The sequence below is a fragment of the Amblyomma maculatum genome, chromosome 10 (genome assembly GCF_055883805.1).
Source record: "Amblyomma maculatum isolate TAMU_Amacu chromosome 10, ASM5588380v1, whole genome shotgun sequence".
Lineage (NCBI taxonomy): Eukaryota > Metazoa > Arthropoda > Arachnida > Ixodida > Ixodidae > Amblyomma > Amblyomma maculatum.
In genome coordinates this window covers 34898958-34914963 of record NC_139353.1, presented here as the reverse complement: position 1 = coordinate 34914963, position 16006 = coordinate 34898958, and the positions used below count along the sequence as shown (strand labels likewise).

General features: G+C 43.3%; 1 protein-coding gene across 2 annotated transcripts in view; it reads left to right on the top strand.

Annotated features, from left to right (window-relative positions):
* Positions 1–13577, top strand: part of LOC146176135 (uncharacterized) — a 350013-nt gene extending 336436 nt beyond the window's left edge. The window contains exons 12-14 of one of the 2 annotated variants that reach the window (XR_014701499.1): positions 1196–2138; positions 7237–9423; positions 9644–13577. Coding sequence is in view for 1 of the 2 variants with exons in the window: in XM_084582463.1 (XP_084438589.1) it covers positions 1196–2138; positions 7237–7280 (987 nt within the window). In the remaining variant the exon portion in view is untranslated. Of the gene's footprint in view, positions 1–1195; positions 2139–7236 lie in introns of both variants that reach the window. The other variant, XM_084582463.1, reaches the window with a different exon arrangement.
* The last annotated feature ends 2429 nt before the right edge of the window (positions 13578–16006 follow it).

Below are 16006 nucleotides of genomic sequence, written 5' to 3'. Positions count from 1 at the left end.
CTTTTTTTTTCCGGGCACATCAGATGGGCCCGACTGCTATTTTTTGATGCCGTGGCTAAAGATACATCGGACAGACCTAGTACTTTTTTCCCCAGGTACATTTGTTTTCAAAGTTTGGATCATTCACGCTTCCGGCTTTCCGGTTGTACACTCACGTATTGCAGTGCAGTGCGTCTTTGCCTCGACAGGCTCTAGCAGATTCGGCATGCCTTTTGTCATGTCTGTCAGGTAGAATCAAAAGTAAGGACTGAATCACAAAACATCATATTCCCTCTATCTGCATGTGAAGAAGGACTAGCATAACATTTCACACGGGTTACAGCGTACGCACAGGTGTTCTGCGCGGCGATGTGCATGTTGTGGGCACTCGATGTTTGGAGGTCGATGCAGGATAGAAGACTGAGCAGATGCTAGGAATAGCTGGTTTACATTACGAGCAGATTGAGGTGACAGTTTAACAGTTAGTTCGAAACGAAAGCTGCTCGATCGTATCTCCTGCTGTGCGTATCTCCGCTGGTGTACGTCACATTGCCTGTCGCTGTCGCTTGCCTGAAACCCGTGCACATGACAAGTGGTGCTCGCTACACATAACCCTGAGCGAATATAATGATCTGCATCATTGTGGGCATGCAACTACATAAGAATGGGCGAACCATTCTAAGCACCTCCTTGAGAGTCGCGAAGGCTGAGCTCCACACATACGAGTAGCAAGCGAAATGCAGGCATCCGTTAGACGTGACTTTAGCCGAGGGCCTACGTTGACATTTGCCGTGCCTGTACCGAGAATCGAATGGATATGTTGGATGCATCCTTAGACACTTTGAGAGAATTTAGTCAGTGTTTAGAATTCGCTGACAGGTTACTCTGCATAGGAAAGGGAATTGGGGAGAGAAAGAGGGAATGATTTATCGACACATACATTCAATGCCTGACAAATTTAACGCAGTCTGCTTTAGTCATCTTTTTGAGTCTCAGATTTGATCTAGATTTGTTGTGTGCAATGAATTTATCACATTGGCTTGCAAGTTTAAAGCGATGTCAACTGCATTTCCTTTTATGTGCCATTTTGATGTCAACCTGGATTCATTACAGCAGTTTAGTGCAGATGGCATAAACGAAGCCTAATTCGAGCTGTTGGTGCAAACGCCATAGCGTCTTCAGTTTTCTGAAAACTGCTCCTTTTATTTTAACTCAGGCACGACCACCATTCAGCACAAGCCTCTCCGTCAACGCCGTCACAGGTGGCAGTGCTATACCACCCTCCAGTCCCGGAGGTAGCAGCCGGTTCCGAGTGTCTCGTGTCTGCCTCGAGTCAGATGCTGAGAATGGGCCGGTCCCGGAGAATGTAAACCCTTCGGCACCAAATCTCGAGCGCTCCCACAGTGCACCCGCCACCGTGCCATCCCGATTCACTGTGACGCCCGTGAATGGGTTCGAGCCAAAGGCAACCATTAGCGAAGGTGGAGTTATCGAAAAGAAGGACGAGCAGGTGAGAACTCTGAGCACGACGACCGTAGAGGAAGAATCGCGCAAGCGCGGTGAAGGTGATGGAGGAACCAATGGCCTCGAGCAAAACGAGGAGGGCAAAGTGGAAGAGGAAGATTACGAAGAAGACGAGGATGACGAGGAGGAGGACTTTGTAGGACACGCAGTCTCGAAGCCTGTCGCCATCTTGGCGTCTGGCCTGGCCCGTCGAGGGAGTGGCGACACGGGTGACTTTGAGGAGGAAGCAGGAGAAAGGGGCGAGGAGGAGCCGGAAGAGGAGCAGGAAGAGGCCAAGGACTCGCTCTCTGCGCCACCCCTGCCGATGCCTGGAAGGACAAGTCCCACCTGGTTCATGTACCCCTCCGTGTCGTCATCGGCGGCGCCGAGAAATGGGATGGCGGCGCCCCCTGGTGGCGGAGGCGAGCGGAAGCGTAAGATCAGCTTCCAGCTGCCTGAGGGAACGACGGGAGAAGGAGGGCGTCGACTCATCAATGGGCGCGGTGACCGGCGCATGAGCACGCCCGCCATGCCGGTGTCTAACAGTGCCACTGCACGGAAGAAGTTGTCAGCACTGAAGCTGTGCAAGCGGCTTGAGAGCCTCGACTTGCGGAGCACAGTCCCCCTGTCGCCAACCCGGCTTTTGGAAGGCTGGGGTGAGTGTCGATACCTCATGACGTTGCTCGAGTCCTTTCTCTGACGTCAGCTCGAGCTGAGGTTGTGGGCTCTAATTGAAGGCCCTGTTGTGTCAGTAAACAGAGGACTGCGGCCAACTGTGGCAAAGTTGCTGTGTCGTGGCATAGATGAAAAGTTTACTATGCTTCGTGAGTACAGGCCATCAGTGTTGTGCCTAATCATCTCATTGTTGCGATGCACACTGTATAGGTTTTCTCGAAACATAATGTTGTCGATGTTGATTATAACGCTATGCCGCTATGTTTCACTTGCAGTTACTATGAGCTGACATTTTTGGCACCCTTGTGGAACAAGTCAATATTAAGGGACAATTCCTTCTTTTCTTGATTCTTGTAATGATCCAGTTCCCTGATGGGGCAACCATACTTGCCTAAACGGATAAATGTTATTGTTAATTATCATGCTTTGCAAAGAAAAACTAATCTTTCACTTTTATTGAATGTTAGGGCGATTTAAATGAGAAACAAAATTTGTGAGAAAAATTATTATGGTCATCCTCAAATGGGTGATTTTGTTTTCACTGGGTGCATGAAAGAAATGGAGTTCAGTTCATATAAAGGAAATGATAAAGAGACTGTCTGATTATGGGCACTTTGATACATGTGTGTGGTATATAACTGTGCAACACTGTGTGCGTTGCTGTTTTTGTGTTCACATTCTTTGCTATTGATAGCCCGTTTTGAAGTTCGTAGGTTTTAGCTATCCACTGTACACAAATATACTACCACTCAATTGGCTCCCCACTTCACTGCAAATGACTCTAGCTAATCTGCATGAGGCCTGTGTTGGGTGATTGCAAAGAACAGTGCTTTTCATTGGTCTAACATAGCATTGTCAGTGGTCTCTCTCCAAAGATGTGTTTTCTTTATGCTACAAATACACTACTACTATGGAAGGCCTTTAACCACAAGCCTGTTTTCTTGCCCCGACCTCAACCAAGGTTAACGATCTGTTTTTATAACTTTAATACACTTATGTTAGCAGATTTGTGTTGCATATTGGAGTGCACGAAAAGGGGTTTGTCATTGGCTTCAGCTTTGACTGGATTGTTAGTGGGCCCGGCATTTTTTTATTTTCTGGACCTTGTGTTGTGTAAGTTTGTCACATAGAGAAAATTTTCTGCATCAACTTAAAGGGAAGCTGAAGTGGTTTTTCGACATTTGGAAGGAATCATCATCATCATCATTATCATCAGCCTGATTATACCCACTGCAGGGCGAAGGCCTCTCCCATATTTCTCCACTTAACCCGGTTCTGTGCTAGCTGCATCCATTTGACCCCTGCGAACTTCTTAATCTCATCCGCCCACCTAACTTCCTGCCGCCCCCTGCTACGCTTTCCTTCCCTTGGAATCCAGTTTGTTACCCTCAGCGACCATCGGTTATCCTCTCTTCGCACTACATGTCCTGCCCATGTCCATTTCTTCTTCTTAATTTCTACTAGAATGTCGGTAACTTGAGTTATTTCTCTGACCCACTCTGCACGCTTTCTATCTCTTAATATTACCCCTACCATTTTTCGTTCCATAGCCCTCTGGGTTGTCCTCAACTTAAGTAGAACTCTCTTGGTTAGCCTCCACGTTTCAGCCCCATAGGTGAGTACAGGTAAGATGCAACTGTTGTATACTTTCCTCTTGAGCGATACTGGTAAGCTGCTAGTCATAATCTGCGAGTGCTTGCCAAATGCGCTCCATCCCAATCGTATTCTTCTTGTTATTTCCTTTTCGTGGTCCGGGTCTGCGGTTACTACCTGTCCTAAGTAGACATATTCGCCTACTACTTCCAGTATTTCGCTACCTAATGTAAACTGCTGTTCCTTCCCGAGGCTGTTGAACATTACCTTAGTCTTCTGCATATTGATTTTCAAGCCTACCTTTCTACTTTTACTGTCTAGGTCATCAATCATTATTTGCAGTTCATCCCCCGAGTTGCTTAGCAAGGCAATGTCATCAGCAAATCGCAGATTACTGAGGTATTCTCCATCTACCCTTATCCCTAACTGCTCCCATTCCAAGTCTCTGAATACTTCCTCTAAACAAGCTGTGAATAGTACTGGGGAGATTGTGTCTCCTTGCCTAACACCTCTCTTTATGGGAATTTTGTTACTTTCTTTATGCAGAACTATGGTTGCTGTGCAGCCGCTATATATATCTTCCAGCAATTTCACGTATGGCTCGTCTACCCCCTGATTTCGCAATGCCTGCATCACCGCCGAGGTTTCAACTGAGTCAAATGCTTTTTCGTAATCAATGAATGCTATGTATGAGGGCTGGTTATATTCCGAGCATTTTTCTATCACCTGATTGATGGTATGGATATGATCGATAGTAGAGTACCCTTCCGAAACCCTGCTTGATCCTTAGCTTGATTGCAGTCTAAGGTTGTCCTGATTCTATTAGCGATTACCTTAGTAAATACCTTATACGTAACAGACAGTAAGCTGATTGGTCTGTAATTTTTAAGGTCCTTAGAGTCCCCTTTCTTGTGAATGAGGATAATGTTTGCATTCTTCCATGGTTCCGGTACCGTCGATGACACCAGGCACTGCGTATACAGGGTGGCCAGGTTTTCTAGCACGATATCCCCCCCGTCCTTCAGCAAATCTGTAGTTATCTGATCCTCTCCAGCTGATTTCCCCCTTTTCATAGTTTCTAGTGCTTTCTTGACCTCGTCCTTCGTCACTGGTGGAACGTCTGACTGTTTTTCCCTACCGCCAGTCTCATTACGGTCCTGACTACTTTGGCTACTGTAGAGATCTGTATAGAACTCCTCGGCTACTTTGACTATCTTTTCCATATTAGTGATGACGTTGCCCGCCTTGTCCCTTATCACATACATCTGGTTTTTGCCTATGCCCAATTTCTTCTTTACCGCTTTAAGGCTTCCCCCGTTCTTTACAGCATGCTCAATTTTCTCCATGTTATACTTCCTAATATCGGCCACCTTGCGCTTATTGATTAGCTTTGATATCTCGGCCAATTCGATCTGGTCTGTTGGATTGGAAGCTTTCATACTCTGGCGTTTCTTAATCAAATCTTTCGTCTCCTTAGACAGCTTACCGGTATCCTCTCTAACTATCCTACCGCCTACTTCTACCGCGCACTCAGTAATGATATCTCTGAAATTATTGTTCCTTGCCTCTAGGGTAATGTCGCCATCCTCAGTTAGAGCTGAAAACCTATTCTGTAGCGAGATCCTGAACTCTTCTGCCCTCCCCCTCACCACTAATTCGTTGATGGGTTTCTTTCTTACTAATCTGTTGCGTTCCTTCTTCAGATTTAGGCTAATTCGGGACCTCACCATCCTGTGGTCACTGCATCGCACTTTCCCGATTACCTCTACATCTTGCATAATGGCGGGGGTTGAACACATTATGAAGTCGATTTCATTTTTAGTCTCTTGGAAGGAATACAGCGATCCTAATGTACATAGTTTGTGGATAGTAAAGCATGCGAGCTGGTTTTGCGCTAGCATTCAAACTGATGAAGTAAGCAGATTAAAAGTTAAGTTTTCTCCTCGATGCCCTGGGCTAGTGCAGAGAAACTCGTAATGACGTCACTGTTGCCTAATATTTAGATTTCCCCTCACTTAGCCCACATGCTGTCGTGGAGTGTCTGATGCTGCAAAACAAATCTTCATGAGCTATACAATTGGTGACGTTGGTTTTGTCTCTTCAGGCAATCGTTTCTTCACTTGAAACATAGCGCAGAATGCAAGGCATAATTGTTGCAGCCCCAGCCCGGTATGGTGCACAGCAGAGAAGTCTGAATGGCTGTCACTTTATTTGGTGATTAAATCGGCAGTTTAGATGCTAGCACGACAAGATTTCGCATTCTTTATGTGCAGGTTTCATACATTTGTACCCTTTAAGCTTGCCAAAGACTGAAACCTCTTCAGCTGCCCAAGCTGCAGGCTGGGTTCAACACAATACCCTACAAATCGACCAGAACATGGTCATATTAAGGTGTATTCTAAGGCTATTCCATTCATGTCATGCTTAGGGTTTCTTTTTATTTCTTTGAGGTTATGCTGTTTGCTTGCAGTCACTGATTCTTCTTCATACTTCTGGTTTATTAACTAAACTTTATGCCAGTTCTGGTGCGAGAAAATTTGCTCTAAGGTATTCATTTGTGGTTTTCCAAAAGCCTGTTTCAAACATATGTTATCCATTCTGAGGAAAGCAACACTGAGTTTATAGGATATTTCAAGTAAGAATTATCCCACGCTTGTGATGAATACAGAAATCTCCACAAAGCTCTTGGAGGTATTGAAGCTCCCAATCCATGTGGGGAACCAGTCACACCATCGCATCATTTAACACACGTAGCACACTTCATTGACCCAATGTTGGTACTGTCTTGGCAATAACATAGGACCAGTGAATTACCGACATAGTATCAACATTGGGCCAATGGTTTTTGCCGCCTGGAAAGTCAGCCTCTTGCAGTGTGTCTTTTGGCATCATCTGTCGACAGAAAGAACCAATTGAACGGCAACAACGTCGAAATTATTAAAGGAAATTAATAGATGAGAAGAGTTTTTCTTCATAGTGTAATAGGTGCAAGAGCTGGATAACTGAAGGTAATTTGTCGTAGTATGAAGTAATCGTGAATTTCCCAAGGCTATGCGTGAGTTATTATGGGTGATGCAGAGGTTAGCTCTGGGTTGATTGCTGTCATCTCAGATTTTTTTCTTTAACTACCACTGACACCGCACAACACATGGGAATGCTTTCCATTTTGCCTTCGTCAAAGCTCGGCCGCTGTATGGAGATTCTATTCTACTACTTTGGCCTAACATTGGGCCTTGCAGTTGGAGGTCCAGGCATCAAACCCCTATCATGGTGGTTTTATTTCTTATCATATATAATGTATCTTTCTAAAAAGTGCTCTCAATTAAGTCGTCAAGCTCATTCTCTGATTCGTGCAGCGCATCTCAACTCATCTTGTGTGTTTCATTTACCATTTGTGTGTTTGTTTTCTCTGTGCTTTGAATTGCTGCTGGCGTGTTTGTTGCCGCTTGGTGATGTCTCACTGTCCGTGTCCTTGTCCCTTTGCAGCCTTCCCAGAGCCCTCTGTGGACTTTAAGTACCCGCCAGAATGAATGCCTTCCTCTCGGGGTCGAAGAGGGCCAGAGCAGTGAACCAAGGCTGAGCTGGCCTTTTCTAATCGAAGCTGGGCTTGCTCGCAGGAGACAACTGTGCGTGCAACATGAACTAATGTTCCTAATGCATTTGAAGCGGATGGTTTTAATTGTTTATAAGTTATTGCGCCTTCTTGGGCAGCTTATCTTCTCTTTTTAACGAATTTTTTTTTAAAATTGGCTTCATGTGGGGTGCCAACACGCAGTCTGCACTGTTTACGATGTGTGTTTTTTTCTGTGTTTGTGCTGCGTGAGGTTTTTGGTGCTTTCTTTTCTGCTGTCACAATGAAAAGCACAAGTTTGTGCTGGTCACAACATCTGTTGTATTGGCTACATGGGGACGGGGGAGGGGAGTCTTTATTCCAAATATGTGCCACAGTTGTAGCTTTGATGGCGACAAAATTGTGACGCATTGTTTTGATAGCTCTGAACGAGGTGATGTGGAAGATTTTTTTCATGTTAGACTTGGCCGCTGGAATGCTTGGAAAAGAGGGTTGAACGAAGACCTTGTGAGACGGTATATTTGTTTTTAGGTCACTCATACAGACTGCTGTCATACATGAGTCTTCATTGCACTTGTGGCTTCAGGTTTGTTCATTTTAGTTGAGGTAAATTGTAGTGAATACCTGTCTCAGGCCAGCAAGCTTTAAGTAAAGCTTTGTAGTGAATGCCATCTCTCTCATTAAACTCCTTTGTTCGCTTTACTGAAATGGAACTGCGAGTTACTTCGTGATGTATGTACTCGCATCACATGACAGCATGGAAAGCTGAAAGATGAACACAAAAAATTGTGACTGCATTCTAGGTTCTTTTGTTTTGCTTCATTCCTCACTGCCAGAGAAGGCATCTGTTTTACATTACCCTTAACATAGATTTGTCATGACAGCTTATCAAAGTCATTGTGAAGCTTATGTCGAACACTAAATGTTTAGGGCCAGCATTTTTGTCCGTGTAGCACTTGCTTTTCTGTTGTGGCATTGTAAATGCTGTCGCCCTGTTTGCCATCATCATGTTGCATGTGAACGTGGGAATATCACAATGTTGCATCTCCATTTCATTTTTTCTGCTTCTTTCATTATTCTTTGTTTTCATTTGATTTACCTCTGGACAGATTGACTGCATTGGGAAGTAATCCCACCGGTCTTGTTTCGTATTGCAGGGGGTGCCATAAAGGTACCGTGTTTTTATCTGGGTCACAGTTTGTGATGTTTGTCATGTCATGGCTCTAGTAGAGGCCTGTCTGGTTTCAGCTTTGCTTTATCTTTATCATCACAAAGCCATCATCATACGTTCACGTCAGTCTGCGGATGCGTTACCGTTGGGGGACTACATATCATTTGTGCTCGTGCATGAACAGGAGTTGGTGGTAAAGTTGACTGTTCAGCCACCCAGGTTATAATATGGCTTCCAGTGTGTAGGAATCCTGGCCAGCTTCCATTAGGGTGCACATTTGTTACGTTTTACAGTTTACATATAGTTAATACAGATGCAACTAGCAAAAACATGCTTTGCATCGCACTTATGTTGTGGTTCTTCCAATTTTGTGTCATTTTTTCTTCATTACCTGTCCTCAACCCCAAGGGCTAGATTTTTTATCCTTTTCAAGGCTCCAAGTCTTAGGTGGTTCAAAGGTGCTCGATGCTTTTACTGCGTTTTCTTTCTTTTTTTTTTTTTTTTTTTGAGAGGCATGTAGGCACATTGAAGTGTGGTTGACTACAGTGAGGTAAGACACAAGAAAACGCTCCACTTCCCATATTGCTGTCAGGTTTAGAGAATCATGCTATGAAGTGAGTTTTGTTTTTTATTCAACCAAGGTGAGGTTACATTTATTATGTGGAAGTTTAATAAATCTAAAGAATTGGAACTGTTAGAGTGCAGATACACCTGATTGATGCAGACTGCAATGCATAGAATTTATGATATACCTACGTTGTGCCTATGGCAGAAGGACTTTGCTGGGCTTGTCAGATGTTTTGCATAATTGTAGGCCGTTTGCTATAAAAACACTGCGCCACAAATATGTTTTATGCTGACATTACATTCATCTCTTTAGTGAGGAACGAACACGGGGTAAAAGAAAGGAACACAGAGCATGGAAGGTACAGTCAAGGACAAAAGTTTACGGGACGCGAGTTCAGGGGAAAATATTTATTTCTGCTCGGTCGCGTAAATATGGAGAATGAAATTACTTGGTCACAAGGGGACATGCGCGCCCCATTCAGAGAAAAAAAAAATGCACATGCAAACTAGCGAGGCAACGAAGAAATAAATGTTTTTCCACAAATACGCGTCCCGAAAACTTTTGTCCCTGACTGTACAACCAGAGCATATATGATCGCAACAAATACATGCTGTTGTCATATGTTCAATAAATCAGTTTTGAATAGCACCTGTGTTTCACCTTCCGTGTTCCTTTGTTTTGTCCTGTGTTTCACACTAAGATGAATATGATGTCAATGAACGAACTAGCCTGTCTGTTAACTCTACCGAAGTTTGATGCTGTATTGGGATACATAGCTCGCAGGCATACTTTGTAGTTTGAGCAAAAATGTAGTGCTCTTTTTCCAAGCGCAGTCTGAATGTCCCGATCTTTTTGTGCAAAAGATACTCACCTGAGCTCTGATTTGTGGGGTCTTAACATGTGAGGATTTAATCACGTCTTTCTGACATTTCTTGTTGCATAAATTGCTTTAGGGCTTTATCTATATGGCTGTTGAAACACTGCATTGTTGTGGTATTCCTCAAGTTGATGTTGAAGGTGAGCGACTCTTGGGTATGCATCTTTCAATTGCCTGAGTAGCTTTGGATAGCTCGAGTACTACGTACAAAGTCAACACTGTAGTAGTGTTTGCGCGCCTTCTGAGTATTCTTGACGTAGCATTGTATTATGAAATCTCCTTGCTATATGTTACAAATACAGTAGACTCCCTTCAAGAAATGTGAACATTTGGGTAACATTCTTTGCAAAGACTGGTGCAGCAGAAATGCAGTGCACGCAGGTGATTGCACATATGTCCTCCTCTCATGTGTGTCATTTCCTGCTGCTCCAGTCTTTGCAAAACCTTTCAAAAGAGAAATAGTGTGACACTGTATTAAGCTGTGACTTCACAGAGGTCTAGCCTCTGTCAGTTGTTTGTTCAAACTTATGTCAAAATAAACCTGTACTGAAAAAGGCGTAAGTGAGGAAATATTTTGCCAGGGAACATATATTGGCTCTCTCAAAGCATTTTTCAGAAGTTCTGTACACAGCATCTTTTGTCAGTCATTCGGTTGTTGGTTTCAGCATTGCCTTTTGTGTCTTGCTGTCCTCTGGTTGCATTCTGTTCCTAGCCAATGCAGTCCCTAGCCCTGTCCCTAGCCAATACAGAAATCTTACTTCCCTTTGGCCTTATAGAATGACAATTGGCATGGGATTGTCAGAGTTAGCATTAACTGGACATTTATTGCACTGTGGTAAACTAAACAAATGTCCTGAATATGTCTGGCTCACAAAAGAACCCCCATATTGGAGCTCGTCTTAAAGGGAATCTACTGTATGCTTTCCAGATTCTTATGCTCAACTATTAAATGCCGCATTAACGTGCAAATTACTGACTGCTCTTGATGTTTAGAAGCTACTGCACTGATTGTTAAATCTTTCAAAAAGATTTGTTTTTGGAGAAGTCCTAAAGAATGTGTTAATCCCGAAGGTGAAATATTCAGTAGAATGAAATGATTTTAAGCATAGTTGTACATTAAAATCATAATGATGCAGTGACAATTGATGTGAATTTCTGCATACCAATTTTTCTCATTTTGTATGATGGCAAAATATTTGCGATCCAAAAAGAGATTTGCATCATCGAGATTTTACAGAATGTGAAACTAATTTTTGGGGACATATTACAATAAATTAAGCGAATATGCTTGAAGGCTGGAGATGTACATTAACCTTGTATGTCTCATTTGCAATTCTTGCCATGAAGAATATGAATCAACTTTGAACATTAGACTTAACGAAGCAGCAGTTTTCGAAACTGCTGTGTGTTCAAACTGTTTTCACTGCAGAGTTCTGAAATTTAATTGAACATTTAAAGGATGTGCTTTGAAGAGTCTTGGATATTGTTATGCAAGGTTCATAGCGGCAAATTTATCTTGTCAAATAAATTTCAGCTTTGAAATCGTGTTGCATATGTACCAATGTTCTAGCTTATGGGTTGTGAGAATTAAGTTACCACTTGTAGGATGTCCATCACAACAAAGCAAATATACATGTTGTTCATGGTCGGATGATTTGAATCCAGGTGTTGCATTGTATTTGTCACCACAGTCAAATGACATGTTTTACGATGTGTGTGTAGCATGTCTCTTTCATTCAAAGTCCAACTGCAAAACTCTACACTGTTCTAAGAAACGCAGCTCTGCCTGGAATATCTTGTGATTGACATTGGCAGCGTGTGATGTGAGAGACCAACTGATCTTTCTTTTCACCTGATTGTCTCTTCCTAATTAACAGAGTGCTCGACTGTGCTGTCGCAAGAAGGCACATCGGTGTTTCTTGACGTGCATTTTTATGGCAGGAACCTACAAGTTCACTGCGGTTTCTCTGGGCGGCCCAGAAGATATTTGCAATACACATGAGCTTCAGGAGCTGATAAGGACGCAGCTGCTTTAGCACAAGTTATATCTCATATGCTGGTGCTTGTCAGATGCAAGATAAGCTTCGCTTTGTCTTGCCACCCTTTCCATCTCATGTGATGTGCTGGAATATGTGGCCAACTTAAGTGCTCTAATGTTGCACAAAATGGTTGCGTCACACCATCCACTTGTTCTTTGACTCTATGACTTTACCGTGTGGATGAAATCTTTTAATTTCATTTTGCTGCACGTTTTGCTTTCGTGACTCGGCGGGCCAGCCTTCGTGCCATAGCTGAAGAAAGTAACTGTAGCTGTAAACAGCCCATCTGTAAATATCAGCTTAATGCCATGCCTTGCCGTTGCTTTGTTCATAGGAAAATCTTAGCTAACCAATGTCTTGTACATCTTTGTGCACACAACAGTGTGTTTAATTAGTAGCCTTGTGATTAATATAATGTGCATGCACCATCATAGCCCTGCTGATATTCTTCGATGACTGTAGAGCATAATGCTTTGAACTCTGTAGAAACCTCTCTCTGCTGTCGCTATATACTGTGCTGATCTCATGTGTGATCCATTGTCATCTATGTATCCTTTTTCCCTTGGAGTACTGGTAGAAAAGTATGCCCGTGTGCATTGTTTGAAGGTGAGGGAACCTATCGGAGGCGTGTTCATTGGAGCAGCATAAGCCTGGAAGGAAGTAAATGGGCAGCTTGGACTGTGATTGAAGAGCTAGAATTAAACGTTTTCCGATTGAAAATACCAAAGCACCATTGTGACGTATTTGACGCATGCAGGCTGTACCCTTCTTCTGTTGCATCATGTCATTTCTATTGAAAATGTGGGGTTGCTTGCGCACCTCAAAACATCTTTCGCTTAGTTATTGCATTCAGATGGTGAAATTTTCAGTGATCCTGTATTCGTATTACAAAAGTCAGAACGGAGGAAATACTGTAAAATAATCAAAAGTCCCGACTTTATATTTGTACGTAGCACTTGTACAGGGCAGCTTTGTTAGATGTAAAAGGCACTTGTTAACCTTCGGTGCATCTTACCTTGTCTAGAAGTAGTGATTTCAGATGTGGTTGCCCTCAACAACAGTGGTATGTGCTCCACTTTGACGAAACATTTCTCAGCTGGTGTGTTTGGTTGTACGGTAGCGATCTCACCATTATCACATGCTTTGCTTTTCTTTCGTTGAGCAATTGTTCTTTTTTTTTTTTTACTTTGGCAGCTTGGCAGGGCAGCATGGCTTCACCGAAGCGTGCGAAGCGTCCGTTCTGTGGGACGTGAGTGAAATGTACATAGGCTTGCATATTTAGGGTTAGATGCTGGCAGAGAGTGCAGTTTTGCTCCTTTTGCGTGATATACACGAATAGGTAACCTGTTGTTATATATATTGAATATGTTATACTTTGCACATAGTTTCGTGCCCTGTACTGATGTTTAGGTGTGACAGATTAGAGGAAGAGCCTTTATTTTGTATAGCGGAGCCTACAGAACCCCCAGAAGTTCATGTTTTGACAGAGTCTGTATTTGTGTATGTGTCGTTGAGCATCAAGTGTTTAAATGCTGTTGACGTTGTACTAAACAACCTGAATGTATATAACTGTTCAATAAATTGATGGTCATGTTATAGCATATCATGCTGTCCACTTGGTCATTCTTTATGGAAGCAAGTGGTGGCTGGTGAAAATATTAATGCCACTCGTCTCATCCTTGAGTATGACCCACTTACTAGTCTGAAAACTTGCTTCAGCTGAGCAGCAACAATGCACTGATAGTTATAGAATCCATCCCCTTCAGCATTGCGTGCAAAAAATGTGAATGTGACCTGAGACTACTTATATTCATATGTGTAAGATGAACTTCAGCCTTTAATTACACACCCTAAACATCTAAGCTCTGCCTTTCAAATGTGTGGTTGGATTCATAACTTTCAACCGGCATGGAACACATTTGTAGCAAATAAAGGCCAGTGTCTGCATATTTTATGGCAGGACATTTTATTTCTGGATGCTGTCTCTTTAACTGTTCGTGAATAAGACAATGCAACATATAAAATTCCTGAAGTTTGTGGACAACCCTCCCCTTTTCACAGAAATACAAGAACTGCTGTGATGTAATTTGAACCCTTTTTTGTGAAAACAAGTAATATGAAAAAAAAAATGGGGATTTAACCTTGGTTACACCAAAGATTGAGCAATAGCTGTACGATGATCTATATTTTCTGATTCTACTCGTTGAAACCTTTTCAACAATAGCATAAAGTTCTATTTTTAATCACAGTTTGTTAATTACAGGGGATTACTTCAGACCTATTAATGTGATGCCATTCAATGATATAATGCTGTAAAGTTCAGTTTTCAATCAAAACAAGTAAAGATAAGACCTACAACTAGTGCAGTGCAATTATACCGAGCAAGCTAGCCAACAATATATATGTATTCAATTTTATTTACAGCTAATTAACTGAATAATAATGATTTGTAATTATTTAGGTGGGCAGTTATGATGTTATATATGGTCAGTAAGTCGTGGTCATGTGCTAGTTCACCGTAGCCCACTTTATTAAGTCGGAAGTTGCTAGGCAGGCTCGTTCACACTTCCAACACGAAGATGTGCGGCCGTTTTTATCGGAAAGAGACTGTCGCATGTGGTCGCATTGGTACAAAATCGACAATCGCAGGCGAAATTCTCGAGTTTTCAATTTTCGGAAAACTAATCGGCGGCGCAGCTGAAATGAACGGAAGTTTGTACATGTGTCTTCTCGTTGCTGGTGAACAGTTGAGAGCCACAGTTGCACGCTCTTTGCGACTAAAAAATGCGAATGGGCCTTTTTGACCTCGGCAGAGCTTGAAGGTCTGGTGGTTGACACACCAAAACGGTGCCCGGGTTAATTTGCACTGGGAGTTGTAGAGCTCTAAAATGTCACAGGTTGGTATTCCTTTGCCTCCCCCTCTTGTATATTTTAAGCCTTTAGTGAGCAGTCAGGCCTTGCTAACTGCAAAGGTTGAAATATTGGGAACTTTGGTTTGGTTGGGATTTAACGTCCCAAAGCGACTCGGGATATGAGACGCCTCCGGAGGTTTAGATCACCTGGGGTTCTTTAACATTGCTCTGACATAGCACAGCACACGTACGTACGGGCGTCTTCTTTCCTCCATTTAAAAGCGGCCGGCGCGCGCCCGGGATTCGATCGATCCCGGCTCTATCATCTACACCATCGCGGCGAGGTAATCGTGAATTTTAAAGCTGTACGTATATATGCAGGATGGCGAATGTTAACTGAAGGATCGTATGCGAAGACTGTTGGAGATGGTGGGAATTTGAGCGAAGCAAATCACATGGGTGCTGTACTGAAGACTGAGCTAGGCGGAGAGAGCAAGACTTGGCCAGAAGATTTTCGAAAACGAAAACATTCTGTCCATGGTGCCCCGCCGCGGTGGTGCAGTGGTTAAGATGCCCGACAACTGGGCCGGAGTACCCAGGTTCGATTCCGACCGCCGCCGGCTACGTTTCGAGGAGGCAAAAGGAAGATATAGACTTCCGTGTACTGTGCAATGTCAGCGCACGTTAAAGATCCCCAGGCGGTCTAAATTACTCCGTAGCCCTCCACACTACGGCTCCTCTTTCACTCTATATATCCACGTTCACTTCCACCTTCATCCTTCTCTTACGGCGCGGTTTAGATGTCCACAGAAACAATCAGTGTGACAGGTGCAGCGCCTTTCCCTTCCTGTGAACCAATTATATTATTATTATTAATATTATTATTTTATCCATTGGCAAGAGCGATCGAACGTGGCATCGATGCATGGGCCGCCAGCTTGAGCGCTGTCAGGCCGGCTTCAATTCACTTCTGCGGCGCTTGTGTTACATATTATCTTCTTAGTTGCACATGGAAACGCACCAATTCGCTCATGCGTTCACCACCTGTCAATAGCTATCCTCTTCAGTATTCACCTTGTTCAACCAACACACCAGGCTCTCCCTTTTCTCCCCTGCATTCGCGACGACCGAGCAGCCAGCGCTTCGGCGAGCCGCGGCACCTTTTCTTTCGATTACTC